Source organism: Pelophylax lessonae, assembly GCF_965119305.1.
Source record: "Pelophylax lessonae genome assembly, chromosome: 8".
NCBI classification, from domain to species: domain Eukaryota; kingdom Metazoa; phylum Chordata; class Amphibia; order Anura; family Ranidae; genus Pelophylax; species Pelophylax lessonae.
In genome coordinates this window covers 240,415,859-240,431,224 of record NC_138775.1, presented here as the reverse complement: position 1 = coordinate 240,431,224, position 15,366 = coordinate 240,415,859, and the positions used below count along the sequence as shown (strand labels likewise).

The 15,366-nt window shown below is 47.4% G+C and overlaps 1 protein-coding gene across 1 annotated transcript in view; it reads left to right on the top strand.

Moving 5' to 3' along the window:
* ZFYVE9 (zinc finger FYVE-type containing 9) overlaps positions 1-15,366 on the top strand; it is a 176,434-nt gene that overhangs the window by 109,965 nt on the left and 51,103 nt on the right. The window contains exons 9-10 of the mRNA XM_082264974.1: positions 4,886-5,041; positions 13,271-13,495. Coding sequence (XP_082121100.1) covers positions 4,886-5,041; positions 13,271-13,495 — 381 coding nt within the window. The remainder of the gene's footprint in view (positions 1-4,885; positions 5,042-13,270; positions 13,496-15,366) is intronic.

Genomic DNA, 15,366 nt, shown 5'->3' with positions numbered 1-15,366 from the left:
CAGTTGTCACCTGGCCACAGGTGACCTGACAGGAAGGAGCAACTTTTTCTAATGACTGGTACACACTGAGGTTTTTATTTGTTCAGCCCATCGGCCTGAATGAAAAAAGCTGGGGAGCCCGCGAGGAGATCTCTGTACCAACTATGCGATGTTAGTACAGCGATCTCCCCACTGAGCTATTGTGTTTTGACAGGGAAGTGGTTAAGGTTTAAATTTAGAGTGATATAACTCACCAGATTTGGTTATCCACTCGTTACAAAATGGTGAAACAGTGGAGAATGACATTCCTCAAAAGCCCAAAAATCCCTTGGTTCTTACGATCTTCAGAACACTCATAAAAAGAATGTCCCATTAAAAAAAAAAGGAAAAAGAACTCATAGCAAAAACAACTGCTTTCTCTCTTAAAGGTCCCATTAAAAACAATCCAGAGGTACTCTGGATTGAGTAGAGATTGAGTAGAGAGAGTGCTCATCCCAGCACTGAGGAAGTGGTAGCTAAGAGATAAAGCACCACACCAATGTGCTTCCTACTGTGCGAGCAGCCTATTGTCAGTGTGCTGACATTGCAGTACTCAAGGCCCGCCCAATATGTTTAGTCTATATTCTCCTAATGATGCACTGGTGTGCAGTCATGTTGGAACAGGATGGAAACATCCCCAAACTGTTCCCACAAAGTTGGGAGCATGAAATTGTCCAAAATGTCTTTGTATGCTGATGCCTTAAGAGTTCCCCTCACTGGAACTAAGGGGCCAAACCCAACCCCTGAAAAACAATCCTACAGCATAATTCCCCCTCCACCAAATGATTTGAACCAGTGCACAAAGCAAGGTCCATAAAGACATGGATGAGCGAGTTTGGGATTATCCTGTGCTGTTTGACCATTTTGTAACAAGTGGTCAACCAAATCAAGTAAGTGAGCCATACCACTGGTGTGCATCACCGTTGTAAAACAGACATTGCATTGAAGAGCTATCACATTCTCACTCTATGGAAGATGTTTGTTTACACACTGCATGGTTTAACCACTTTAATACCGGGCACTTCCCTCCCTTCCTGCCCAGGCCAATTTTCCCCTTTTAGCGCTGTTGCATTTTGAATGACAATTGCGCGGTCATGCAACACTGTACCTCCACCAAATTTATGTCATTTTCCCCCCACAAATAGAGCTTTCTTTTGGTGGTATTTGATCACCTGTGCCATTTTTTTACTTTTTGCTAAACAAATAAAAAAAGACCGAAAAGTTTGAAAAAATTTGTATGTTATACAATTTTGTAAATAAAAAAGTTTTTTCCTGCACCGATGAGCACTGATGAGACTGCACTGACAGGCACTGATGGGGCGGCACTGATGGGGCGGCACTGATGGGGCGGCACTGATGGGGCGGCACTGATGGGGTGGCACTGATGGGACGGCACTGATGGGACGGCACTGATAGGTGGCACTGATAGGCACTGATATGTGGCACTGATGGGTAGCACAGATATGCAGCATTGGTGGGCACTGATAGGCGGCACTGACGGGCACTGATAGGCGGCACTGACGGACACTGATAGGTGGCACTGACGGGCACTGATAGGTGGCACTGACGGGCACTGATAGGTGGCACTGACGGTCACTAATGGGCACTAATAGGCGGCACTGGTGGGCACTGATGGGCGGCACTGATCGGCACTGACGGGCGGCACTGATAGGCGGCAATAATGGGCACTGGTGGGCGACACTAAAGGATGGCAATGATGGGCACTTGTGGACAGCACTGATAGGGAGGACACTGGTGGGTATCACTGATGGGGAGGGCAATGGGGGGCTCCCTGAGCCCTGATTGCTATCCCTGGTGGTCATAGTGGGCATCCCTGGGGTCATAGTGGGCATCCCTGGGGTCATAGTGGGCATCCCTGGTGGATCTAGTGGCATCCCCCCCCGAGGGTCTGCACTGGTAATCAATGATCTGATTACCAGTGCCGACCCCCCCCCCCCCGTCAGGGGAGCCGCCGATCGGCGCTCCTTTACTCGTGCCTGTCAGGCACGAACTAAGGAAAGCCGATCAACGGCTGTTCCTGTTTACGATGTGACCCGGGGGGCGCCCAGAGCTGTGTTATCCTGCCGCCGTCATATGACGTCCGGTCAGGATAACACAACCACATTCCCGCCGTCATTCTGTTATAGGGCGGGCGGGAAGTGGTTAAGACTTGTTTATTTTATTATATACCGGATTTATATTCCATAATCTATTCCTCTTTATCATATTGTTTTTTTTCTATATTGTTTATTGGATGAACTAATGATGTATTGATTTGATGCACTTTTTTGATTTGTATATCATTTTTTTTGTTATCAGTTATTTTGATGATATTGATTTAATGCACTCATTTTGGTTGTAGTTATGGTATGAACTATTGGTTTTTTACTTATTTTATTTTTGAGTAGCACTGTGACTTGTGTGTGTGTGTATATATGTATATATATATATATATATATATATATATACATATATATAATCTTTGTTAATTCCATACTACTAGATGTTTGTAAAGCAGTTCAGCTATGCAGTACTTCAGTATTTATTCTTACTACCCAGGTACAAGGCATTATTTGTTTCTACTCATTAACCTTTTAACCACTTGCCGACTGCCGCACGACTATTTACGTCGGCAGTCAGCCCCTCGCAGGCATAGTGACGTAGATCTACGTCGCTAGCCTGTGAAGGTCTAGGGGGCGAGCGCGCGCCCCCGGACGCGCGCTCCCGCGTGGTCACGGACCCCCCCCGTGTGTGTGACCGGCGGACCCGATGTCCGCCGGTCACTCGGCGATCGTCGCTGCAGAGGGAGAAAGGCAGGCGGCTAGTGTAAACAAGCCGCCTGTCATTCTCCCCTGTGTAGAAACAGTGATCATACGGTTCTACTATGTAGGACCGTCGATCACTGTTTCTATAGCTCAAGCCACAGCCAATCACAGTTAGAATCACGCCCTTAGGGACACACACCACCTCTCCCTCTCAAATAAAGTTAACCCCTTCACTACCAGTGTCATTTTGCGGTAACAGTGCATATGTATAGCAGTAATGTCACTGGTAACCCCAAAAGTGTCAAAAATGTCAGTCAAGGGTCCGATCTGTCCGCCACAATGTCGCAGTACCGCAAAAAAAACGCCGCCATTACGCGTTAAAAAAAAAAAAAACAACAAAAATGACAAAAATCTTTCCCTTTGTTAGTAAACGCGATAACTTTTGCGCAAACCAATCAAAATACGCTTTTTGCAATTTTTTTTTTTTTTTACCAAACATATGTATCATAAAACAAATTGGCCGAAAATGCTAAAAAAATTTTGATTTTTACATTTTTTTTGGGGAATTTCATATAAAAAAATGTGAAAAATATTGCTATTTTTTGCAAAATTGTCGCTCTTTTTTTGTTTATAGCGCATGATCAAAAAATTGCACAGGTGATCAAATACCACCAAAAGAAAGCTCTGTTTGTGGGAAAAAAAGGACGTTAAATTCGTTTAGGTACAGCGTCGCACGACCGCGCAATTGTCCGTTAAAGTCACGCAAAATAGGCCCTGGTCAGGAAGGGGGTAAAATCTTCCGGGGCTTAAGTGGTTAAAGGTCATAGAGCTGACATCTGTGCTGGAAAGCAGGGTCAGCAACACTGATATTATCCATCCCATAAAAGCTGATGTTAAACTGGCCCTCTGCAAAACAAAAGCCAATGCCCTAAAATCTGAGGTTTTAGAGAAAAGGTTTAGGCATAATAACAGAATTCTGGGTAGTCAGGAATGTACACTGTGTAATAATTACATAGTGTTCATTGAAAACTTGGTAATTAAAGACACATTGTCTTGTTGGTCCAGAATCATGCGGTTTCTGGATTTTTGTGATGAAGTACAAAAACAGGGTCAGGGACGCTGGAAACTTAGCCTGCAATACTCTGTTATACCCTGTAAAGTGGATGTTGATAACCAGTGGCAATGACAATTTCTCCAGTTCTCCTTATGCACCTGCTAAATGACCTGACCTGCATAGCAGGAGTCAAGATCCCTCTTTCTACTAATTGTGAATCCTGGTGAATCTCCCCATTGTTAAAATTTTCTTCCTCTGTTCTGTTTTTAGGGCCACAAGTTCCCTATTTCAACCAGACAACCATATTGGATGACAAAGTCTCCTAATCCTGTATTTGTTTTGTCCGAGCCACTGAACGTACACGTGTGGTATACCAATGGCTGTGTAGTTTACTGTAATTTTGTTTTTTGAGCTATTGAGGATTGGGTTTCCAATGCAGCTCTTGTTCACTGTCCTTACGGATCAGTGGTTAAGGTGAAGTATGGCCAAAACTTGTACACTGAAGCCCACTGTTGGGCGTCACTCACCAGTTAGGATCCACCCAGATGCTTGGACCGCCAGCTGGCTCAGCTTCTCAGACTGAGCCAAGCGCTCCCTCCCCTCCCCAGCCCTGCACTCCAGTGAGCGCTGGAGGGGCAGAGCAGGAAGCCAGTGACTGATAGTCATCGCTCTCTGCTCAACGCAGAGTGGAGAACTGAGCGATCAACAGTGTTTGATCTCTCAGTTCTCACCCACCTAGGTAAAAATACGTTTTGTTTTTTTTTGTTGTTTTTTTGTTAACCCATACTTCTCTTTTAAACTTAACCTAGACATGTATTAAAATGTGAAGTTGTGTTTTCATTGGCTTTAACTCATGTAGCTGCTATTAGTTTTTCTTCTACAAAAAAAGATAACCCTAATCACATATGGTAAGTGATAACTGATTTGTGCAGATACTTGTTATAACACTAGGTAGGCAGCATATACTTCACCACAGTAAATATCTTCTATTTGTCTACGGAGAGAATAACGAGTTCCAATAAGTGGTCAGTGTTTTTTCTTTCTGCAGATGTGAACAGGAAGTGCTGGTGTTTTACCACGAAGGGCATGCATGCGGTTGGCCAGGCAGAGATCGTCATCCTGCTGCAGTGTTTGCCTGATGAAAAATGCTTGCCTAGAGACATTTTCAGCCACTTTGTGGAGCTCTACAAAGAAGCTTTGGCAGGTAAGAAGGGGATACATGTAACTAGGTTTACCAGGCACTGGTCTCTCTGATTCCTGAATATCAGACAATGCAATATATTGTGCTCTGTATTTTAATAATATAAAATAGGGATTCCCAAACTACAACCCTCCAGTTGTTCAGGAACTACAATTCCCCATCATGCCTAGTCATGTGTGTGAATGTCAGAGTTTTACAATGCCTCATGGGATGTGTAGTTCTGCAACAGCTGCAGGGACTTAGTTTGGGAATCCCTGATATAAAAAGTCCTGCCCCTTAAATGTTTGCTACACTGGACTTTGTTAGACTAAAGTGATATTAAACCCAAAAGCAAACATTTATTATAATGCAGCTAATTCTTAGATGTGATGGCTGCATCTTTTATTTACATCTGGTGAGCCATTCAACAAATCTGTTATTTTTTTTAAAAGCACAAGCTCTCCAGCAGAATGTTTTAGTTTACGTGGATGAGACAAACCACGTAACACTGGCAAGGGTGCCTAAAATTATCAGCTTTTATTTATTCATTCAAAACCTTTATCCCAAAAGGAAAAAAAACTGCTGTAACTAATTATAAAGTGTGAGCTGGAGTTCGGCTTCCATATGTTAGTGGTTCTAAATCTGCGAATACATTTAACAACCCCCTCCCCTTTCCCAGACTGACAATGCTGCCATCTGCTGTGCCCCCCTGTGCTCATTCATCCAGAGTTGTGTCTCACTAATACAGGAGGTTTGTTACCTGGTCAGATCACCAGGTGAAAACAGAGGGGAAAAAGCCAAAGAAAAGAAAACTGATGCAGCCACCACATCTAGTGATTGGTAAGCTGCAATATATAATATATTTTTGGGTTTAATAGCGCTTAACTTGTAGGATAATCACACCAAAGAACAAGAGAACTTGTGAAATTTCTGATTTTGTTAGGTTAAGCTCTGGACGATTTGGCTGCTCAAAGACCAGGGCCTATTTTGCGATTCGGCACTGTGTGAGTTTAACGGACAATTGCGCGGTCGTGCGACGCTGTACCCAAATGAAATTGATGTCCTTTTTTCCCCCACAAACAGAGCTTTCTTTTGGTGGTATTTGATCACCTGTGTGATTTTTACTTTTTGCGCTATAAACAAAAAATAACAATATTTTATGTCATTATTTTATGTCACATATGTCACTCGCGCGGGGATGCCCGTGAACGAGCGGGGGCGCGCGCTCGCCCCCGGCGGCACGTGCTTGCCCCCTATTGGCTCGCGGGCGAGTGATGTACCCATACGTCACTTTGCCTGCACAGGGTGACCGCCGCAGTATACGTACTTGCGGCGGTCGGCAAGTGCTGACCGCCGCAGTATACGTACTTGCGGCGGTCGGCAAGTGGTTAGAAATTGTCAGGTTTAGGCACATTGTATACATGGTACACTGTGTTAAAATCCAATTGAAGTCAGAAAATAACTAAGCATAGACGTTGAAACATTTTACAATTTTTTTTTTTCATTGTGCTTAAGTGACCACCTCAAATTTGAGCTTCCTCACAGTTAAAGTGGAACTAAACCCTCCTATCATTTTCAGCCAAGGAAGCTGCCATCTTGTCCTCTGTTTGCTCTTTAACTGCCATGGTGCTGCACATGTGATCAGTTATGACACCAGCCGTTTGACAGTTTGGTTGAGCGCACAACCAATGTGACAGTTACATTCTTGGCAAAGGCTAGGAATGTAATGTTTTTTTTAAACTGTTAAATCAATGTGTTTAGTTCCACTTTACCTGAAAATAAGGAGGGCTGTCCTCTGTGTGAGAGTAACTGTTTTTCTCTTACGTCCTCCGACAGTCGCCGCCTCTTCATATTCGTCACATATGGGGTATTAGACTTTGCTCCGAAGGAGTAGCTAGGCAACAGAATATGTTAACAATAAAGCTTTAACATATCCCACCCTCAAGGGGTGGTCCCCTCAGTCAATACCCTCCTACTTCCTGCAACCATATCTCAGTTTTAATGTCTAGCTTGTCAGGAGTGGCTGGCTCTCTCTGTGCTGGGACTTTTTGTCCCAGACTCTTTCTTCTTTTTGATATTTTGTTTGAGTTTTCTCTCTACCTTTACTTAGCTGTTATTTTTGTCAGCATTAGTTAGTTCTTCGGACGAAGAGGATCATGCGGACTGGGTCTCGGGCTGATCCCCCTGGTCGCAGGTCGTGGGTCAGTGGCTTCCCAGTCTGCCATCGAGCGTTCAGCCAGGTAACGCTCCTGGCACGGTGAACGACCCATCCCTGTTCGGTGCAGGGATGATTGGTGAGGTGGCTACCTCACCGCACGCTGTGCGGTTTCTGAACCGCCATTGTGTGCGTCTTGGATTGCGACTCTCCCTGCCTCATGTGCAGCGGCTTGTTCGCCTGTGCGGGTTCCCCACGCCATGTGAGGTAAGTGTATCTATGTGGGGACCTGTCTGTCTGGGGGGGGTCTCAGTCTGGGACTGTGTAACCTGCCTTTAATCACACTGCTTGTCTCCCTATATCTCGGCTGCATGCTGTGGGCTGCAAGGGGGGGGGGAGCTGTATGACACTGAGTATGTCAGGCTGGGCAGTGTGAGGAGCTGTGTGCTGTGGGGCATGTTTTTAATGGCATGTTGGGGCATATACAGCGATCGCTGCGGCGATCTAACATGTATCCATAAAATGGGATAATATTGTGTGTGATTTTATGCACTGTGGAGCGGCGATTTCGGCGCCAAACGGCGCCATTTTACCGGCGCCCGCTCCGGCCGCATGGTTTACATGCACGGCGGCCATTTTCTTGTAGCCTCCATAGGCTTACATAGAGCGCCCTGGCAGCATCACTTCCTCTCTCCTGGAAGCACCGATCGAGGCAGCAGCAGCAGCGGAGTCTCCTCAGGTTTTATCCTTCTATTCCTGTGTTCCATTGCCTGTATTCAGTCTGTATATTCCCTGTGGGGGTCTCATTGTGCCTGAGTGTGGTGCGGTGGGCTGCGCTTGCCGCGCTTGCTGTAAGGGGGCAGTTAACCCTTGGTTGTCTGGCGTACAGGGGCAATGGATTCTCAGGAGGGCAAGTTTCCCACAGTATTGGTGGAAAGCCAGGGGACCGCTGTTTCCCCCCCAGGGGGGGATTTGGCCACGATTGTGGCTGGCCTTGCTGCACAGGTGCAAATGCTGGTGGCTGCTCAATCTACTAAACGGCCCAGAGTTGCTCTGTCCTCTGATTCTGAGGGTGAAGGTGATGGGGCTGTTCTGGCGGGGACCCCCCTATCGGGGTCCCGCTCCTCTCTTGATCTAGTGGGGTCTGAGGTGGAGGCTGAAGTTGAGGGGGTTGATAATTCTCCCCCTGGCTCGCCTGAAGAGCTTGCAATCATGGATGAGTTGATTGCTTCCATTAAGCAGACGCTACGTTTGCAGGACGAGGTGTGTCCCCCAGCTGCCTTGGCGGCTTATGGGACGCAGAGAAAACGCAGGACGCCGCAGGTTTTTCCCTGCAATGCTGATTTTCAGCGCGCTGTTAAAGACCAATGGCGCGATTTGCGCAAGCCTTTTGCGGTACCAAGTAAATTTAAGCTGCGTTATCCTTTCTCGCCTGCCACTGATGAACGGTGGTGTGTGCCTCCGCCAGTGGATCATGCTATTGCGGTTTTGAACAAAGCCACTGCGATCCCTGCAGAGGGATCCCCTGTTTTCCGTGATGCCACGGATAGGAGACTGGAGTCTCTTGCCCGTCATACTTATTCTGTTACGGGTTCTATGCTTAAGGCTCTGTTTGCTTCTCTCATGGCGGCCCAGGCGATCGCAAGTTGGACGCAGATGCTTAGGCGCGTCCTAGTGGCCGATTCGGCCTCGGCAGCGACCCTGGATATGGTGGATCAGATCCACCAGGGTGTCATGTATCTGTGTGATGCGGACCTGGACCTGATTCCGTTGGCCGCGCGTGTGCACAGCGTGGCGGTGTTGTCTCGCCGCCTGGTTTGGTTGAAATGTTGGTCGGTGGACCAATCTTCACGTAAAACCTTAGCCAATCTGCCTTATGATGGGTCTCGCCTTTTTGGGGAGTCCCTGGATGTGTCGATTAAGGGGATTACCGGGGGTAAGAGCACTCTCTTGCCCCATTTCCCCAAGGCTAAGGGGGCTTCTGGGAAGAAGCATGCTCATTTTCGGCCCCCTCAGGGGTCCTTTCGTGCCTTTCGGCCGCACTACAAGGGCAAACCGTTCAAGGGCCAGGGCTCTCAGAAGAAACCCTGGTCTGGGAAACAGAAGTCCGGCCAATCCGGACCTGCGGCCCATAACAGTTCGGCCTGAAGGGGCGCCCTCACCCAGTTTTGGGGTGGGGGGACGCTTGCTCGGTTTTCTTCAGCCCTGGTTGGCCCGTGTGCGGGACAGATGGGTTCTGGAAATCGTTCGATCTGGTTACAAGATCGAGTTTCTCTCTCGGCCAGAGAGCAGATTTTTTCCCTCAAATCTACAACTGTCTCCAGAGCGCCTGCGGGATCTGCACCTGGCGGTGCGGGACCTGAGGGCTCAGGGAGTGGTGGTTCCGGTGCCTCATCGGGACAGATTTCGGGGGTTTTATTCCAATCTGTTCACCGTGCCCAGAAAGGAGGGCAAGGTTCGTCCTATTCTGGACTTGAAAGCTCTGAACCGCTCTGTGCGGGTTCGCAAGTTCCGCATGGAATCCCTGCGCTCGGTGGTGGCTGCCCTGGTTCCGGGGGAATTCATGGCCGCCATCGATTTGAAGGATGCGTATCTTCACATCCCCATATTCGAGGGTCATCAGAGATACCTTCGATTTGCCATTGCGGAGGATCATTACCAGTTCGTGGCGTTGCCCTTTGGGCTCGCCTCGGCTCCGCGGGTCTTCACCAAGGTGCTTGCACCGGTTCTGGCATTATTGAGAGCCCAGGGCATTTCTGTCCTGGGGTATCTGGACGACATTCTGATTCGGTCTGCGACCAGTCAGGGTCTGGAGAAGGACCTGTCTGTCACGATGCAAACTCTGCAGGAGTTCGGTTGGACGATAAATGTCCCAAAGTCGACACTGAGTCCGTCGGTTCGTCTTCCCTATCTGGGAATGATACTGGACTCGGTGCAGGCGAAGGTCTTCCTGCCGGAGGACAAACTCAGGACTCTTCAGGAGGAAGTCAGGTCCCTCAGGGACGTTCCGAACTCGTCTCTGCGGACGTGTATGAGATGTCTGGGATTGATGGTCTCGGCTTTCGAGGCGATTCCTTTCGCGCAGTTTCACACGCGGGGTCTCCAGGCGGAGATCTTGTCCAAGTGGGACGGGCGACCTCAATCTCTGGATCTTCAGATCTCGTTGCGTCATCGCACCAGGGAAAACCTTCTGTGGTGGCTCCAGTCCCCGTTGGTGTCCGGGGGCAAGTCGTTTCGTCCGATCTCGTGGACGATAATCACCACGGATGCCAGCCTGTCGGGCTGGGGTGGTGTTCTGGGCGTTCTGTCCGCCCAGGGGACCTGGTCGGAGGGGGAGTCTTCCCTCCCGATCAACATTCTGGAATTGCGTGCGATAAGGCTCTGTCTTCATCGCTGGACGGACCGGCTGCAGGGCTGCCCGGTTCGGGTGCAGACGGACAATGCCACGGCGGTGGCCTACATCAACCACCAAGGGGGCACCAGGAGTGCCCGAGCGGCTCGAGAAGTGGCCGACATTCTGTCTTGGGCCGAGACTCATGTCCCGGCGATAACGGCGGTTCACATTCCGGGAGTGGAGAACTGGCAGGCGGACTATCTGAGTCGCCAGACCCTGGATCAGGGGGAATGGTCTCTCCACCCGGCTGTCTTCCAGATGTTGTGCGCGAAGTGGGGTCTTCCAGATGTGGACCTGTTCGCGTCTCGCCTCAACTACAAGGTGAAGAGGTTCGTGGCAAGGACGCGCGACCCTCGGGCAGACGCGTCGGACGCGTTAGTGGCCCCGTGGCATCAGTACAGGCTGATGTACGCGTTTCCACCGATTCAGTTGCTGTCCCGGTTCCTTCGCAGGTTACACTCGGAACGCAGCACGGTGATTCTTGTGGCACCGGACTGGCCTCGCCGGTCCTGGTACGCAGACCTCGTGAATCTGGCGGTCGACGCCCCCTGGCGCCTGCCTCTTCGGGACGATCTACTGTCTCAAGGACCGATTTACCATCCTGCTTTACAGTCTCTGGCTTTGACGGCCTGGCTGTTGAGACCGAGGTCCTGAAGGAGAAGGGTCTCTCTCCAGAGGTTGTTCATACCTTGATCAACGCGAGGAAGTCTTCCTCGGGAAAGGTTTATTACCGTACTTGGAAGGCCTGTTTTGCCTGGTGTGAGTCCAGGGGGTTTTCACCCCGCACGTACTCGGTTTCCCGTGTGCTGTCTTTCCTTCAGACGGGTGTCGATCAGCGTTTGGCGCTGGCTACGATAAAGGGTCAGGTGTCTGCGCTGGCCGTTCTGTTTCAACGTCCCGTGGCTTCCAACTCCTTGGTTGGCACTTTTATTCAGGGTGTGCGGCATCTGGTTCCTCCTAGGAGGGATCCTTTGCCCCCTTGGGACTTGAATCTAGTCCTGTCTGTGTTACAACGTGCTCCTTTTGAACAGATCAGGGAGATATCGTTGTCTATGTTGTCCAAAAAGGTCGCCTTTTTGGTGGCGATCACTTCGGCTCGCAGAGTGTCGGAACTGGCGGCTTTGTCCTGCAAGTCTCCGTACCTGGTTGTTCATTTGGATAAGGTGGTCTTGCGACCTAATCCTTCTTTTCTGCCGAAACGAGTTTCGGAATTCCATCTTAACGAGGATATTGTTTTGCCTTCGTTGTGCACGAAGCCTAAACATCCAAAGGAGGTGAGACTACATTCTCTGGATGTTGTTCGGGCGATTAGGGTTTACCTTAAATCGACTGAGTCTTTTCGAAAAACGGACTCCTTGTTTGTTCTTCCAGAGGGTCCTCGGAAGGGCATGGCGGCTTCCGCCTCTACCATTGCCAAATGGATCAGGCAGACCATTGAACAGGCCTATGCCTTGCAGGGGAAGGTTCCCCCTGTGCCTGTGAAGGCGCACTCTACTAGATCTCTGAGTACGTCTTGGGCCTGTCGTCATGGGGCTTCTGTAGCCCAGGTGTGTAAGGCGGCGACTTGGTCGACCGTACACACTTTCACAAAATTCTACAAAGTAGATGTTCAGGCATCGGCGGATGCTTCCTTTGGCCGCAAGGTTCTTAGTGCGGCTGTTCCCTAGGGTCCCTTGTTGGGGACTCCTGGCTGTTGGGATAAGTTTTGTATCCCCTGGTTTTTTGTCTTTTCCTGGGTTGTTGCTCCTGTTGAGCACTTATTTTTGCTGTTGCCCAGCTGGTTTCCTTCCTTTGGTAAGGTTCCTTTCTTTGATGTGGAGACTGCGTTGCCTTTCGGCGCGGATGCGTTTCCCACCCCTCATGTTTGCACTGCTTTGGGACGTCCCCATATGTGACGAATATGAAGAGGCGGCGACTGTCGGAGGACGTAAGAGAAAACGGAATTTTTGTAAAATCTTACCTGTAAAATTCCTTTCTCTGAGTCCTCCGACAGTCGCCGCCCCCGCCCCTCTTTTGGGGTTTGAATGTATACTCTACTGCTATTCCACTAAAACTGAGATATGGTTGCAGGAAGTAGGAGGGTATTGACTGAGGGGACCACCCCTTGAGGGTGGGATATGTTAAAGCTTTATTGTTAACATATTCTGTTGCCTAGCTACTCCTTCGGAGCAAAGTCTAATACCCCATATGTGACGAATATGAAGAGGCGGCGACTGTCGGAGGACTCAGAGAAAGGAATTTTACAGGTAAGATTTTACAAAAATTCCGTTATTTCCAGCAGTCAATCCCACCACTGTCCAGTCAGCAACTAGTGTGCGCATTAATGGTTGTCACAATATTTGTGACTGTGCAAGAAGCATCCATTAGGTTTTTTTCTGAAGCTACAATTGAGCTTCAAAGGCTTGGTAATTTGCTTTGTGGCCTACAACACTGAGTTCATTTCCTGAGCAGTACCTACAGAGAGTTTGTATGTTTCCCCATGTTTACTCCACGTGATTCAGGTTTCATCCACAGTCAAAAGTTTACAGGTGTGTGTGTGTGTTGTGGTGCATGTTGGATTCTAAGCTTCATCAAGGAATTCTCTTAATTCACACTATACAAATATTCCTTGCCACTACAGTCATTGATTGGCCTTCTAAAACCGGCACCTTGTTTTTACTTCCCACCAGTACTTTCACTCTTCTAAATTTGTCTTTCATATTAGGTAACATGGTGGGGAACTTGGGACACTCTTTTGTGAGCCAGAGTTTCCTGGGCAGCAAGGAACATGGAGGATTCCTGTATGTAACACCCACGTATCAGTCTTTGCAAGATTTGGTTCTCCCTGCTCAGCCCTACCTTTTTGGAATCCTCATCCAGAAGTGGGAGACACCATGGGCCAAAGTTTTTCCCATGCGTCTTATGCTGCGCTTGGGAGCTGAGTATAGATGTGAGTATCTAAATATATTGTGGAAAGACTCATCATGTAGCTTTCTGATAGGCCTGTACAATCCTATGGATCAACCTCTTTTTCCAGGTCCTCACCTTTTATACTGTATTTGTGGTTAAAGTTGTATTTAATTGTATTTCAGTTATTTCCAGCTTACTCCTAGTAATCTGAACCATGTTGGAGTTTAACTTAGTTTGTGAAGAACCCCACATATTAACTTATTTGAGTTCAGCTACAAATTTCCACTATGCCATGTGAGTAGGCACTGCTGTGTCACACATTTCACAGAGCCTGCCTTCTAAACTACAGAGGTGCTGAGAGAAGAAGTTTCAGGAGGGGGAGTCAGTGCAGGAATCACTGCTTGTAGGCAGCAAGGGACCATTGAATGGGTTGTGTCGTCCTTTAAAATGGAAAGTAAACAGCAGAGGAGAATCTGCAAAGCATGTAGGGAATCCAGGAATTGGTGAAAAGAGATGGTCAGCAGACAGGCAGCACTCGCAACATGAAAGGAGATTTTTCAAGTAAGCTTATATTGAAAAGTTATTCATAATTTATTGTTTATATTGCTATTGCAATGTTGATGATGTAAAATGAAAGGGTTTGCTGTGATCATTGAACCTCTTTAACGCCATTTACACGTCCTATAATGTCCAGACAGTAGATTCCTGCAGCAAGGTTCAGCTGAGTCATCTGTCCCTAGCTGCAGGTAATTGCTGGATATGTGGATACATGCAGGCAGCCACAACGCCTATTAGCCTGTCATTGCTTTCTACAAGCTTCCTTGCAGCAGCTATCTGTAACCACCTGATTAAAGCTGCAAGAATTTGCTAATGCCTGCTGCAGGAATCGGCTTTCTGGACCTCAGGTAACGTTTGAATGTAGCCTAAGATGTGTTCTTACCCATTTTCTTAGTTTTACTTTTTCACCTTAATCCTCCAGTGGTGTCCAGTTGATTTGTGTATGTATTATCTTTTGACGCAAACTAGTTCTCTTGAAACATGGGCTCCTCTTGTAGGCCCTCAGGCTTAGGCGACTTGTGTGGACCTTAGGCTCATATCGCTAGGTCGCTCAGTGGACACTTTGTACTCCCAAAATATTTAGTTGATCATGCCCTTGCCCATACCTTTATGCCATGTTCAATGTTTTGAACTCCCTGCGTTGGTGATCAGTTGTTGTGTTATTTTACTTACTAAAGTAAAATCTATTTTATCAGAATGTAGACCAGAATGGATAAAATGACAGGTTTGTAGGAGAATATTTGCATATAGTTATAATTGTACTTGTGTTATATTTATTACTAGTTTTGGATTAAATGGGCCCTCCTACATTTCCAAGCCTACAGTGTAGGAGGACCTGCTTGATTAGGTTTATGTACCAGTCATTAACCTTTTCCATTTTAGTTTGTCCCAGTCAGATCCAAGACCTAGAAAACATAAGCAGTTTACACCCCACCTCAATTTAAAAAAAATTAGCTATAGGCCTTTTTAATATTTTTCTTTTTTAAATATGTTAGTCAAGTCTTTTTATGTTTTGGATTTCCATTAAATGCTGTGTAAAATTGGAATTAGTCATTGCTCAGTAGATTTGATTGAGGTCAGAGCTTTAAAATTGCTCTGTCATTAAACTTGGTCTGAACAAAAGTCAGCAACCTAAACTGTACTGATCAAAGTCTGGTATGTTTTTTTTTTTTTTTTTACAGGTAAAAGTCTGGAAAGTTTGAGTAGTTTATTGTAGCTATGATCAGTAACTGTAGGAACAGGCTCTCATCTTTTAACATTTGCTGGCTCTTTTCCATCTCTGTGTTTAAGTTCCTAGTGTTTCAAAGCAGCCATCAGTGAAGCATTAGGCCTCGTTTACACAGGCATACTACA